Source organism: Hesperophylax consimilis, chromosome 22 (assembly GCF_061612785.1).
Source record: "Hesperophylax consimilis isolate HC1 chromosome 22, BYU_Hcon_1.0, whole genome shotgun sequence".
In the NCBI taxonomy this organism is placed as follows: domain Eukaryota; kingdom Metazoa; phylum Arthropoda; class Insecta; order Trichoptera; family Limnephilidae; genus Hesperophylax; species Hesperophylax consimilis.
Window position 1 is genome coordinate 2862759 of NC_142857.1, and position 15539 is coordinate 2878297.

The following is a 15539-nucleotide window of genomic DNA, read 5'->3' on the forward strand; positions in this document are numbered from 1 at the left end:
AAAGTAATTTTTGCAGACTTTAAATCCTCAGGCCAATTTGTTTGGTTTTATTTAACATACAGCTCTTATCCGTGGCGTCAATTTGTTAGCAACTCGTTGTGTCTTAGAAACGAAAAATATCAAGCTTTATTTTAAATTATAAAAATTAACCACAGAATATTTATAAATTACATAACTATGAAACCAAAGGTTCCGACGGGAAATTGAGAGAATTTTATGAAATTTAAAATAAAATAAATTTCATAACACTACAAAAATTTGTCTAATTAAATACGTTTTTTTTTGTTATCAGTAATTTTAGTTGAGTGTTTAGATAGAAAAAAGGTAAGGTGTGCCATTTTTAAAACTTTTTATGTTTATTTTTTATTTTTTTATTTCAAATAATAATGTTTGAGGGTGTAAGTCATCACCTTTCAAAATAGTTATTGGTTTTTGGATACGTTCAGATATATCCCAATTTCTGACAGCATCATTTTGAAGGGTTAAGGCATTTAATATTCAAAATCAACTTACTCAACCCTCAAATTTCCCAAATTATAAATAGAAATGCAATATTTTACAATAAATTAAAAAATAACAACTTTTATAATTTATAAACTTGAAGATTTTAAATTAGGTAATTGTAAAAAGCATTCACTTTGTGGCTCATCATAATTTATAATAAAAACACATGAATTTGTTTTTGACCACGATAGTTTTATTTTCACTCTACCGGTTTCGGAAGATCCCTTCCTTCGTCAGGAGAATATTTAAAACTGGTATATTTATTTATATATCCCGATATATAGTAAAAGTACAAATGGTTTATTAGGAAATGGCCTGCCATCAACTTTTTCAGAGGATTTAAATAAATCAGCAATACTCATTTTTCTCCGTGCAGAGGAAATTAACCCCTTTTGCCAACGTAGACACTAGACGAACTGTCAACTCAGCCACAAAACACCCTATTTTTATTTATTTGTTTTTAATTATTGAATAAAGTTAAATTTTTTATTTCAGGAAGAAACTCAGATACAAACAGTAATTAAAAGATAATTTTGTAAAACAATAACTTGAGAATTCGCCTGCATCCTAACTATTTCTCACAGATTGACTCTTTCTAGTTCATTGTTAAAATAGTGATAAGCATCATGGCTGTTGGTTTTTTTCCCTTTGTGAACTTTACAGCTGTAAAATGAATTAACGAAGAAAGCAAACACTTTATGGCTTGACTTAACATAAATTAAATATTTCTTTGTTTTAAACCACTTTTTTGAGTTATATAGGTCGACCACTTTCGGTTGCACTCTACCTTCTTCGGGAAAATGGACATATAAACCGTTAACGTTATAATAAATATTTCCATTGTCCTGAGGAATTGTCCAACCGAAACCGGTCGACATATATAACTCAATAAAGTGGTTTAAAACAAAGTTTTATTTTATTTCTATTTATATAAAATTAATTATGCGTAGAATAATTATTATTACAAGAGCCGCGTGCGCGGATTTAAATAATGCCATAAATGATTATAATGTATTCGACAATTCGGCCACAAAATCAAAACAATTTTTTATGATCACATTCGGTAGTAAAGTCGCCCCTCCTAAATATTTTTTACAGATTTGTTAGTATAAAGCCTTGCAATCACTCCTCTCACAGCACAAGCAGTTTTCCTCTCAGAAAAGGCTCACTCAACAATCAACATGAACGCCCTGGTAAGTTCAAAAGTTTTATCAATACTGAAGATTAATGAACCCACTTACTACTTACTGTAAATTATGTTCATATCTTCTGGAACAGTTTAGTTATAAGCTTAAAAATATTTAAACACGTATTTTTTCCCTACTATGTTAATCGTAATATTTTTACCTTTTCCCTCTTTATTGAAAATGTGCAACTACCGATCTGGTGTTAAATAAATATATGTAATTATAATAATGTTTGTTCTTCCTCCAGTTTTTCGTAACTCTGATGTGCGTGGGAGCCGTAGTCTCCGCCAATCCCTGGGGACACCATGAAGATGGACAATGGAAGGGAGAAGGTCTGGCCGAGAGCCAGGATCATGGACAGTGGAGCAACGGATGGGGAGTCAACGCCTATGGAGCTCATGGAGTCTATGGAGCTCACGCTTATGGAGTTCCCTCTGTGTACGCTGCTCATGGAGCCTGGGCTCATGGACTCGCTCCTCTGGCCCATGATGGTGTTGTCGTAGATACCCCCGAGGTCGCCCACGCCAAGGTCGCCCACGCCTCCGCTGTTGCCCGTCTTTCCCACGGAATCGCTGGATCCCACGGAGTCTACGGAGGACTCGCCCATGGTGTCTATGGAGTTCCCTCTGTCTATGGTGCCTGGGGTCATGGTTCTTGGGCTCATGGAGCAGCCCCCATTGGTCATAATGGACAGGTAGTAGACACCCCCGAGGTTGCCCACGCCAAGGCCGCTCACCTCTCCGCTGTCGCCGCTGCTTCTCATGGTGCTCACGGAGTCCATGGACATTGGTGGTAATTTTAAAACCATAGAACGTCTTTAGTTATGATTGTTTCAAGATTTCACCATGTGGTTTTCTTGCTTTAGGATTTTTCTTTTAAAATTTTGCAATCCTTTTCTCCAACTTCAACCTTCTGTAAATATTTACAATAATACCTGTACATTATTTTGTTTAAAAAACATTGTAAAATAAACCAACTCATATTATATTACATTTAGACTACTTTTCAACCTTTTCTTCCTTCTTATCCTCTTTCTTATCTTCCTTCTTATCTCCCTTCTTATTTTCCTTCTATGCCATGATATATCCATTTCTACTTATTTATTAAACTCATAGCCTCAAGTGGAATTTCCTATAACGGGAAGGCATAAATATAACCTTCTCAGGGAAAAAAATTAAATAAATTTAATAACAGGAACAACTTTTTCTTTTTACTTATTTTGAAGGTTATACTGATCAATGTAATATATCATTGAAGAAGAAGATATTACTAATAATAAATCAAAACGAAAAGTGAAACAGAACAAGACACACACAATACAAAGATAACGGTAACAACTACGAATCGATCCAAGGATCTCTTATCTTACCGGAACAGGCGTCTTAAGACCTTGATCATTGGGACCTATTTACTAAATGTCAGATTTGTCGATCTCATATTTCATATTCAGAATATAAAAATAAAATCAGAATTAAGACAAATTAAATCCTAATTTTGAATTTCGTTCAATAAATAGGTCCCATGGTCTCGAGTGGTTAAGACGTTTATCCCGGTAAGACAAGATACGATTTGATTCCTAGTTGAGACCGATATCCTTTTGTTTTCTGTGTCTTGTTCTGTTTCATATTTCGTTTAGATTTATTAAAATTATGTTCTTTTTCAATGTTAAATTAATTAACTTTTACCGATAATCTGTAGATTGCAGTAGGTTTCATCCCTCCCTGAAAATAGGAGGGATGGAGCATCATAGAAAAGTGACAAACCAAATAAAAATAAAATTACGAAACTAAGCTCCAATAATAAAGAAAAATGCACTTTGTTTAGAAAGCTGCATGTGGTAAAAAAGTGGAAAAATTACAAACCTTTTACAACAGGTAGCATACAACGAAGATCAATACTTATAGAATTGTCTCAAGGGTGCCGCAAGGACCACTAATGGGTCCGACATTGTTTATTCTCTATATTTGATTGCATCGATTTATTGTTATTTGATTCGTAAAGCTTAATTTTTTTAATATAAGGTCTGTAATCAAATTTAATAAAGTTATTATTTAGATTGATTTACTTTAAATTCTAACAAAAATAATTTATATTATTATAAACTAAAAAGCTAAAATTTTATGAAATGCGACAACATGCCCAGTTATTTGCTGATTTGGAGACTATGTCGAAATTTCCCCAACTAAATTAAATACCTCCATTGGTGACAAACTGAGAGCCAAAAAATTACTTAATACTGACAATTATTTTTTTCAACCCGTAAATTTAAAAATTACAAATTAAATATTGTGGACTTAGACAACAACTAATCAACATATTATGTGTGTTTTTAATTCATTTGATTTTTGACAGAAAATACCTGGTGCGTGGTTAGAAGTCTAAAAAACTGTTACTCACTTTATAATACCTGAGGCACATCATACAGACAGGAGCATCAAATGATTGTATTAGTTGCGCTCTCAAGACGTTACAGCAAATATCCTAAATCACAATAAAATGATTTTTTTTACACACTACTGTCCCAGAGAAAAATAATTTTCCTCACTCAACCAACTTAAGCTGCAAATCTTGACGTAGGAATTCCTTAGTGAAAAATATTGATCTCATCTTTGGGGATGCTGTGCAAGGGGTCTTTTTAAGGAAATAAAAAAGAGGAAGTTCTGAGAAGGAAACAGTAAGATGGGTGGGTAGGAATCTAGGGGTCAGTGTGTCGAGGATTGACGGACGTTTGAATTCCTTTCTCACACTGCGGTGCAAGGTGTTGGGTCGATAGAGTCCTGTTGGATAGGTCAAAGGGTCTCCTTCAACCAGTGTCTCTCGATCCGGCCCACTACGCAGTAGGTGGGCAGATGTATTCGCCGCCAAAACCAGACAAACCTCACCATCAAGTGTTATTTATTCAATAAATGATTTCCGGGGCGGGGCTACCCATACTACCCATACAATCATTCTCATAAATTAAAAGGGAAATTGTGGAGGAAATATTTAAATACAGGAAGTTCTGGGAAGGAAAATGGATGAGAGGTGACGAATGAATACATTCTTCCTACTGCGGTGCAAGGCGTGGAGAGGTCAAACAGGTTCCTTGACCAGGCTCTCCCCATCAGGCCCGCCTCGCAGCTGGTAGGTAGACGCATCTGCTACCAGGAATTGGACAAACATCACTCCGGGCACCCTTGCTAGGTCACAAAACGCAGTGAACCACATGGGACGGCTGATGGCAGAGGTTTTGGTTATCCAATCGATTCTCAAGGTGGTAGAACCCAATGAAAAGCAAAATAACACATTTTAAGAGGTTAAGAATGTCGAGGCACAAAGTTGGAATGGACGTACAGGGATATTTGGAATCATGTAAAATTGAGTAACAGGAGAATGTAAAAGTAAGAAATGGGGACTTGTGGAAAAAATGTAGGAACAAGTGATTCAAATACATCAGCCAGATTTTGTCAAAAGTTGAAAAAACAGAATAATAAGCGTAAACAGATTGTCATGATATATTGAAACAATTTTAATTTTTTTCTACTGGCTGTAATTAGCTGAAACCGGTAACGGTAAAAAAGATAAAAATTGTCATAGTACCTATGTTTAGTATTGAAACAGTTTTGGATAATATCTACCATTTTTCCCATCATATACCTACTGTCATACCTACTATCCATTTCCTTCCTTAAAACAGCCTTACCCACATTTGAAAATAAGAAGATTTTTGTTGCATTGTAAATTGTCGCAAGTACAGCATTCGAATTTGTGTCGTGTAGCAAGAAGTTGCAATCGTAGTGTCCTCGTCGTATTATTCACATGCTTTGTGCTCGGTTTCCATCATATTAAAGATTATCTCATTTTGGAGGAAATTTCACCCTGTGAACAGTGCAAGTTCATCGAAAGCCTTACTGCCCGGATTCATGGGAATTCAAGGTAGGCTGTTCCTTCATTCCATTTTTCTCGTGATTTTTTAAAGCCAATTGAATGAGCTTTACATTATCGTTTTATTGTCATTAAGAGAATAATTGGATAACTTATATAACGCCGTTTTCGTGAAAAATCACCTCAAGGCCGCTATACAATTTATGACGATTTCCTAGTCTCTATCAAAAATAAAAAAAATATAGGTATACATATTATTTTCAAACAGAAACAGAAAACATATTTACCTGGCTGGTCACTTCAGATAAATTCATTTTTGCTAAAAACAAGTTTACGATTTTGCACGCAGAGAACACTATATTGTATTTTACTCTCCATTGCTAATGATATTACATTTGTTAGTATATTAGTGGCAAGAATAGAGTTGATATTTCTTTTAAAAGACTGGAGAATTTAAGAATCTTTAGGACTGGAGAAATTTTATGAGTTGACCTTAAAAAAGCATACTAAACATATTTATTTATTTTACAAATCTAGCTATTTACAATATCGCAGAATGTAAAGGTGACTATGGATATGACTGTCTAAAAATGTGAGTTTTGAGTTTAGCTGTGAACCCTGTCGAGTCTGAAATCATTCTAAAATCATGTGGCAGTCCATTCCATGCTTTAAGTCCTGACACTCCGAAAGCATTAAAATGGATAATATAATATAATTCCTCCACGAATTATCAATATCAAAAACAGAGAGATTTTGATGAATCTGGATGAAGTAAGAATGTGCTCCAGATGGTGAAATAGTGGGTCGATGTGTTATTTTCTGTTAAAATTTTGGTCCAATTTGCAATAAAGCCGAAATATAAAATAATATTCCGGGTGAAATCCTAACTTATCATTTTACCACTTTATTAATTATGAGTGACATATATAATGTGATTACATGAGCGGCACACGAAATTCGTATGCAATAAATTACTCATAATAATCAAAACAATTTTTTATGATCGCATTCGGTAGTTTCGCAGTGTCAATAACAAGCCAAAAGTGTCTATTTGCCCCTCCCAAATTCGAGTATTTGATAGCACGTCTTGGTATAAAGCCTTGCGTTCTCTCCCCTTACGGCACAAGCAGTTTTCCTCTCAGAAAAGGCTCACTCAACAATCAACATGAACGCCCTGGTGAGTTCTAGTGTTTTATCAAAACCAAATATGAAAAAAAAACTATGTACCTTATATAAATTAGGCTAAAGTGCTCGATTAAATTGAATAGCTAGTTCAGTGTAACGCGAACACGCGTAAAGACTTTATTACTACTTTTTTAATGGTTGGGTATTTAACTTTCCTCTCCTCAATGAAAGTGTGAGTAACAAAAAGTGAATAAAAATTCCACCGATATGATAAAAACAATTTCAACGCATGACATAATGTTACTTTCTTTCCAGTTTTTCGTGACTCTGGTATGCGTGGGAGCCGTAGTCTCCGCCAATCCCTGGGGACACCATGAAGATGGACAATGGAGGGGAGAAGGTCTGGCCGAGAGCCAGGATCATGGACAGTGGAGCAACGGATGGGGAGTCAACGCCTATGGAGCTCATGGAGTCTACGGAGCTCACGCTTATGGAGTTCCCTCCGTCTATGGTGCCCATGGTGTCTACGCTCATGGACTCGCTCCCCTGGCCCATGATGGTGTTGTCGTAGATACCCCCGAGGTTGCACACGCTAAGGTCGCCCACGCCTCCGCTGTTGCCCGTCTTTCCCACGGAATTGCTGGATGCCACGGAGTCTATGGAGGACTCGCACATGGAGTCTATGGAGTCCCCTCCGTCTATGGTGCCCATGGTGCCTGGGCTCATGGAGCCGCTCCCATCGGTCATGATGGTCGCGTAGTAGACACCCCCGAGGTTGCCCACGCCAAGGCAGCTCACTACTCCGCTGTCGCCGCTGCTTCTCATGGTGCTCATGGAGTCCATGGACATTGGTGGTAATTCCGTAACATAAATGATGATCGTCGTCACTGTGTGATATTCTTCCATGATTGTGCTACAAAGAAATACCGTAATAACCTTTTCCTCAAACTTTTGTAAATACTGACATATTGTGCATTTTTTAAACCTGTATATAAATATTGTGTATTTCACTTTAGTTATTAAATACATTGATTGAAACTATAATCTTGGCAGTTTTATTATAATTGACAATGTAAAATTTTTTTTATCTATAAAAATCGTAGGCATTGCTTTTGCCAATAGTTTGTTCTCCTGGATGGATAACTATTATCATGGTAAGATATTTGCTTACCCCAAATATAATTGTGTTTACATACATCTCAAAATGTAGCTTGGGAGGCGTATATGGGTACCATCGTCTCGGGAACTCTTTTTTCGGTAACCAACACCACATCCATTGATCAGCTCAAGTGGTTCGCTACGATTGGTGACTTAGCAGGGGTGCCCGGGTACCAATTGCATGGTAGGCCAGATCGCGAGAGACTGTTTCATGAGACCTTTTGACCTCTGCAGCAGGACTCGCTTTTAACCGCAGTGGGAGAGATGGATTTTTGGATTTTATGGACTCAATGACCCCCATATTCATACCCACCCCTCATGCGTTTTTTATTCCCAGAACTTTCTCTTCTTCTTTCACTAAAAATACCCTCCACCCAGCATCCCCAAAGATGACATAGGCCCTTAAAGGAATTACTTTGATCGTCGCTTCCTGTGTGGAGCTAATGTAGAAAAATACCTGTTTCTGATGAAGAGATCAAGAATCTGTAGAATATCAATAAATTTAGTAATTGTTACACTTTTAACAAATTAATATGAGCAATAATTTTTATCCTGAAACACAAATATAAAATGAAAAATCTTCCGACAAAAAATAAATGCCGCTGACAAGAATTGAACCCGCACCTTCTGATTGCCTGTTGCCCAGATCACGCATCCTATTGGTTAGTAAGTGTGTCTGATAGTTGGCTGTGTATGTATTGCAGAAGAATGTTACATTTTGTCTTGTGTTCCTAGTTGACAAATTGAATTTAATGTTATCATCACAAAACTCTCTGAGATATCTGGATTCTAAATATCTGTGGACCCAATTTAGTTTCTTCCAACGTCACAAAGTTTTCCAGATTATTGAAGGTTGTTAAAAATAATTTTTGAACGAATTAAGAACGTTATTTTATTACGATTCTTGCAATTCAAGATTCCGATATAGATATACACGTTCATGTAGCAATAACTAACAGTATTATCGGCAGCATTTAGTCTAGCATAGCTCTGTGTGTTTGTCGCTTTTATCCAACCTCAAGGTGAGGATTATGTTGACATGTTATATGAACACCAACTTATTTTGTAAATAATGATAATATTGAGAACTTTATAACTTCTGTGTTTCGAATAAAGATCTCGTTCGAAACTTTAGTCAATTTTTCTAACAGAAAAAGTGACATAATTATAATTTACGTTTTTATCCATCGGTGATAGGATAATGCAAAACAAACAAACATCGTGCCTGAGTGGTAAGAGTTAAATATTGTTGTAAGACGTTGCGGGTTCGGAAAACGATCAAATTTTATCTCCATCAGAGTAATCCTTATTTGGGAATGTCAGTGACATTCTAGTTATAGGCAGATGTTTCATAGTTTGTTTTAAAATTCACATAATTTTTCCGACAGTCAAATAATTTAGTGTGTTGATTGGAAGGCTAGTTTATATTTGAACAAAAACCTACTCAACCATCACGCCGTTTCCCGTAGGGATAGGCAGAGAGGATGGACCGCCTAACAACTCGGTCTTGACACACACTCCTTTCCTGATTCACATTCAGTCTCATACATACTCTTCTATTATTCTGACTCTTGACGTGGCCTGACTCGAGTATCTGATTCACTTGATTGTGCCATGTCTTCCTCGAGAGTCCCGGACTTCTGCTACCATTTACATTTGCGTCATGTATTCTGCTTACACTCCTTTCTTTGCTCATTTTCTCTACAAGCCCAAATTATCGAAGCGTCCCTTTTTAATTTTATTAAATCCAGTTTTCTGAAATATTAAATCAATATGATATAAAAAAACCCCGTTCGCCTTGTACTAAGAACAAAACGATTTTTTGAATGAATATGATTTTTACAAAATTTGTATAAAAGATGATTGTGACATTAATATACGTAGCTTTGTTATTTAAACATATCTACAGTTTTATTCCGAGATTGGCGACTTTTGAAAAACTTGACCTTCAAAACAGGAGTTACCCTGATTTCGATAAATCACCGACATTCTCATTTCCCACCCTTATAATTAGAAAAAATCCCTGCCAACGCCGGGAACTTCAGCTTGTATACGCATAAATATGAAGGTAATTGTCTTTTGATTTTCACGTCGGTTGTTGCCAAATAAATATTTTTTGCACTATAAATACTCCCCAAGAATTAAAAATAGATGCATAATTAATTCGCCCCGTTCGATTCGAAGTAAAAAGTAATTGATTTCATTGTATAAAATATGAAGAAAAAAACTGTATAACGCACACTCACCGTTTTTATCTATACTAAGCATCATCAAATATACCTCTTGGAGGTGTGTTCATACCATATACTTCGTCGCTTGTCAAGTGGTCGTAATCAACATGTAAGAAAAATATATCAAAACAAAACAAGTTCGAGGACGTTTTTTTGCACCGCGATAGCACCAAATTCACCCCTCCTAAACAAGGCGTTGGAAGCTTTTCGTTACTATAAAGCCTTTGCTCTAACTCCTTAGCATCACAAGCAGTTTTCCTCTCAGAAAAGGCTCACTCAACAATCAACATGAACGCTCTGGTGAGTAAAGTAAATAATTGTCACAAAAGTCAGTTTTTTCCGAATATTTGCTATTTAATCAAAAAATGTCTTCTTTCACTGCCTTTTCAATATGAAGTTTTGAATCAAATAATTAAAACGATTTGCGTAGATAATGTCATATATAATCCTATCGATATAGAAAGACTCTGCTGTCAATAGATTCGATAGACTTTAAACGTTTTATTTGCTTGCTCGTGAATTTAAACATTTTGACCCCATTTACACATGGGAAAGTCAAGGGATAATATTAATGATGATTTGAATTTTATTATTTTCCAGTTTTTCGTAACTCTGGTGTGCGTGGGAGCCGTAGTCTCCGCAAATCCTTGGGGACACCATGAAGATGGACAATGGAGAGGAGAAGGTCTGGCCGAGAGCCAGGATCATGGACAGTGGAGCAACGGATGGGGAGTCAACGCCTATGGAGCTCATGGAGTCTACGGAGCTCACGCTTATGGAGTTCCCTCTGTGTACGGTGCTCATGGAGCCTGGGCTCATGGACTCGCTCCTCTGGCCCATGATGGTGTTGTCGTAGATACCCCCGAGGTTGCTCACGCCAAGGTCTCCCACGCCTCCGCTGTTGCCCGTCTTTCCCACGGAATCGCTGGATCCCACGGAGTCTATGGAGGACTCGCCCATGGAGTCTATGGAGTTCCCTCCGTCTATGGTGCCTGGGGTCAAGGTGCCTGGGCTCATGGAGCCGCCCCCATCGGTCATGATGGTCGCGTAGTAGACACCCCCGAGGTTGCTCACGCCAAGGCAGCTCACTACTCCGCTGTCGCCGCTGCTTCTCATGGTGCTCATGGAGTCCATGGACATTGGTGGTAATTCCTCAATACGAATTGTTATTGACCTCAACATGTGATATTCTTTCCCTTAGGTTGTACTAAAACTGAACCATCATTCTGTCTCCTCTTTTCCTTTATAGCTCTTTGTAAATATGAACATTTCTGCTGTTACTTAACTAATACCAACATTCAAGAAAATTATAAAATAAACCGATTGACATTATCACTTTTTGTTTTCTTATAAATGTATATTTTGCTATATTTTATAATAATAATTGACTATCATTGCCAAAACATATTTAACATGTTGTATTTGTCTAAGGTTTTTCGGAATTAGTACGTCTTTAGTCTGCTTTTATAAATGCTTGAAATATTTTATGATAGTCCTGATAGTAGATAGTAATATTTTATGATTTTATTATGTCATATTTATTACAACAACAACAATACGGAGAGTGCACACGCATTATTTTTATCCTAACAAAATCATCTAAAGCAGTCATAAAAAGTATTAAATTTAAAGTGTTTCACCTAATTATATTAAATTAACACTGGCTTAAAGTTTACTAATTGTCAGAAAAGTATATAGTGCATTAAAAGTGTTTAAAACAAGGATTAGTGTAATCAAGTGACAGTTGCTATAAGCCCCCCGCGCCCGCATCTACACCGCCCGCGCCGCCAGCGGTAGTACTTACACGCCCTACCAAAAATCCAGGGGTTAACAACTGTTTAAAAAAAGAAAAATAAAAATAAAAATAACAATGGCTCTGAGTGATAAAGCTTCGCAGTACATTACCAAAGTAAATGCGATAATCAGTGGATTGATCTCAATCGTTCATGAGCCTAGCAATAAATTCTCTAAGGAAAATATCGTAAAAATAATACCAAAAACAACCGAACTTATGGCTACGATTGCAGAATTGGTAGTCGATTTTGGAGTAATGCAAGGAGAATTAAATTCAATGAAAAATAATACGCAACTCAGCAGGACCAACCCGATTGACATTAATATGGGTGATATTGTCACCGAAATGGAAGATAGGGCCATCAGATCTAACAACGTCATATTATATAACGTTCCCGAGAGCTTGTCTGATGAAAAGGCAGTCATCATTACGGAAGATAGAGATAAAGTTTCTTCGGCTATAAAAGCTATCGACCCGTCATTAGATCTAATCAACGTCAAAGTATTCCGACTGGGTGCCAAGAAAATTGCCAACAAAAATCGTCCAATTAAATTGGAATTTACAAACAATATCGCACCGAGAACTCTCCTACGTAATAGCACCAAATTTAAAGACGGAATCAAAGCAAGTAATGACTTAACCATCCTCCAAAGGAATCAATTGGTGGAGCTTAGAAAGCAGTTATTGTTCCGTCAAGAGAATGGTGAACCAAACCTTACCATAAAGTACATAAACTCCAAACCAACTATTGTTACAACCCTTCCAAAAAACGACACAATGTAAACAAACTGAAGTGCTATTACCAAAATGTCAGAGGCATGAAAACTAAACTTAAGGACTTTAAAATACATGCCCCAACACTGCCACATGACATCCTCATTCTTACGGAAACCTGGCTGGAACCATCCATCAACTCTGCTGAGCTTGGTCTACCCCACCATCATATTTACCGGTCTGACAGAAGTCAACAAACCAGCGCTAAATCTAGAGGCGGTGGCGTCATGATAGCTGTCAACAAGATACATCCTTCAAAACTTCTGAAAACCAAAAATTCTAATGTGGAACAAGTTTACATTTTACTAAACGGCAAAAATCAAAAAAATATCATAGGCAGTGTTTATATTCCGCCATCATCAGATATAAGTGTATACAAAAGTCATTTCGAGGATATTGAACAACTGTCGTTTAAATTTCCAAATAGTAAAATCACTATCATCGGTGATTACAATTTACCAAAAATCAACTGGGGTACCCGCGACAATTCTACATTATCTCAAAACTCTAGCTTAACTGACACAGAAAAAGAAATAGTTGAATTATGTGATTTCCTTAACCTAGTTCAATTAAACAATGTAAAAAATGACAATAATAGATTACTAGATCTTGTTCTTTGTACCGACTTGTCAACTGCGGTTGGAAAGTCACTCGATTCAGTTCTTCCCCCTGATTCTCATCACCCACCTTTAGATATTACTGTATTATGTAACCCTATAAAATGCCAAATTAAAAACCAGACACAATATCCTAACTTTAATAAAGCCAATTATGTTGCAATACACAATTATCTATATAACACTGACTGGTCTATACTAGAAGGAGGTAATCTCGATGAGAATATTAAAGCCTTTTACGATCATCTATATAAAACCATAGAAAACTTTGTCCCAATTAGTTATAAACTATCTTCAAATTTCCCTCGCTGGTTTAGCAAGGACCTCATTAACATAGTAATTGAGAAGAAAAAAGCGCATAAAATTTACAAAGAAACAACAAATCTTTCTGATTTTATAATTTTCAGCAAGCTGCGAAAAGATTGTAATAAATTATCAAACATTTGTTATAATAATTACATTAAGAATGTGGAATTTTCGATTGGTAACAATGTAAAATATTTTTTCAACTATTGTAAAGCTCAAAATAACAACAACCTTGGCATACCTGAAACTATGCACTATAAACTGAAAACTTCCTGTAAAATCAAAGATATTGTCAATTTGTTTGCAGATTTTTTCAAGGATGTATATGAAACAGATATCCCTGATGAAGACATTCCAAACTTTGAGTCCGATATAAATTTACAACTATCTCAGATACATATTGAGATTAAAGAAATTGCAGCATGTATCAAACTACTGGAACCTAAATCGTGCTCAGGGCCAGATAAAATTCCCCCCGTATTTCTAAAAAACTGTGGGAGTAGTGTCTCTTACCCTCTGTACCTACTATTTAATCAATCACTTTTAACAGGCAAGTTCCCACAAATATGGAAAAATAGCTTTCTCACTCCTATATTCAAAAGCGGAGACAAGTCTTTAGTTGAAAATTACAGACCAATATGCATACAATCGTCAATACCAAAAATTTTTGAAAAGTTAATTCTCCAAAAAATATGTTCTTGCATAAAATTTAATATCTCATCATTTCAACATGGTTTTATCTCTGGACGATCTACCTTAACTAACCTTACACTGTATGAACATTTTATCTCTGGTGCTCTTGCTAATAGAGAACAAGTTGATTCAATTTACACGGATTTTAGTAAAGCCTTTGATAAGGTTTGCATTAAAATTCTTATAAATAAATTGTCTAAATTAGGAATAAGTGGTAATTTATTATGTTGGATTAAGAATTATTTATCAAAACGTGTACTAACTGTCTGTATTAAAGAACACTTATCTTACGAATTTGAAGCCACTAGTGGTGTGCCTCAGGGTTCGCACCTTGGTCCAATATTGTTTATACTATTCATAAACGATGTCACTTCCATATTCACTGATGTTAACATATTATTATTTGCCGATGACATGAAAATATATAAAATCATAAAAAATATATACGACTGCTTGTCCCTCCAATCCAATTTTATAAAATTCGTAGAATGGTGTACCATTAACAAACTTACACTTAATATAAAAAAATGTCAAATCATGAGTTTCTTTAGAATTAAAAACCCTATCAAATATAGTTACTCTTTTAACAATCACAGTTTATTGTCAGTACCTGTAATAAGGGACCTTGGAATAACCTTCGACTCTAAACTACTATTTACCAATCACATTGATATAATAACGGGTAAAGCAATGAAAATTCTGGGCTTCATTGTAAGAATTTGTAAAGATTTTAAAAATATCCAAACATTTAAAATACTATATACAACTCTGGTTAGGAGTCATTTAGAATACAATTCCCCCATATGGAACCCTTTCTACAAAAGCCATGCAAACTCCATTGAAAGAATCCAACGCAAATTTCTCAGATCAATTAATTTCAAATTGGGTATTCCTGCGGTTGACATAAACTATGAATCTTTATTACAAAAAATGAGACTCTTATCGTTAAAAGATAGAAGAATACTCAATGATCTTATTTTCTTATTTAAAATAAACAATAACTGGTTTGACTCCCCTGAATTGGTCTCATTAATAAATTACCATGTACCTAGTAGACCGACTCGACTCAAAACACCTTTTCACTGTGACAATACTATGACGAACGCAGAACAAAACTCAACCATCAATCGCTTGCATATTTTAGGCAATGAATATGCTAATATTGATCACGCTGCCGGTAATCTGTCTTCATACAAAAGATGCGTTAAACTAAATTTGTTTGCTAGTACCACGTAAATACATCATGTAAACATAATATGCCTACCAGTACTTCTAAAACTATTAA

General features: G+C 35.8%; 3 protein-coding genes across 3 annotated transcripts; all 3 read left to right on the top strand.

Annotated features, from left to right (window-relative positions):
- The first annotated feature begins 1616 nt into the window (after positions 1–1616).
- On the top strand, positions 1617–2681 carry LOC149412638 (uncharacterized). The gene is made up of 2 exons (XM_089645052.1): positions 1617–1697; positions 1939–2681. The coding sequence occupies exons 1-2, from the start codon at positions 1686–1688 to the stop codon at positions 2485–2487; spliced, it is 561 nt and encodes a 186-aa protein (XP_089501178.1). The 5' UTR covers positions 1617–1685; the 3' UTR covers positions 2488–2681.
- A 3918-nt stretch (positions 2682–6599) lies between these two features.
- LOC149412639 (uncharacterized) lies at positions 6600–7553 on the top strand. The gene is made up of 2 exons (XM_089645551.1): positions 6600–6732; positions 6996–7553. The coding sequence occupies exons 1-2, from the start codon at positions 6721–6723 to the stop codon at positions 7536–7538; spliced, it is 555 nt and encodes a 184-aa protein (XP_089501677.1). The 5' UTR covers positions 6600–6720; the 3' UTR covers positions 7539–7553.
- Positions 7554–10239: 2686 nt separating this feature from the next.
- LOC149412640 (uncharacterized) lies at positions 10240–11296 on the top strand. Its single transcript, XM_089645550.1, has 2 exons — positions 10240–10369; positions 10670–11296. Exons 1-2 carry the CDS (start codon positions 10358–10360, stop codon positions 11216–11218), a joined length of 561 nt encoding a protein of 186 aa, XP_089501676.1. The 5' UTR covers positions 10240–10357; the 3' UTR covers positions 11219–11296.
- Positions 11297–15539: the final 4243 nt, after the last annotated feature.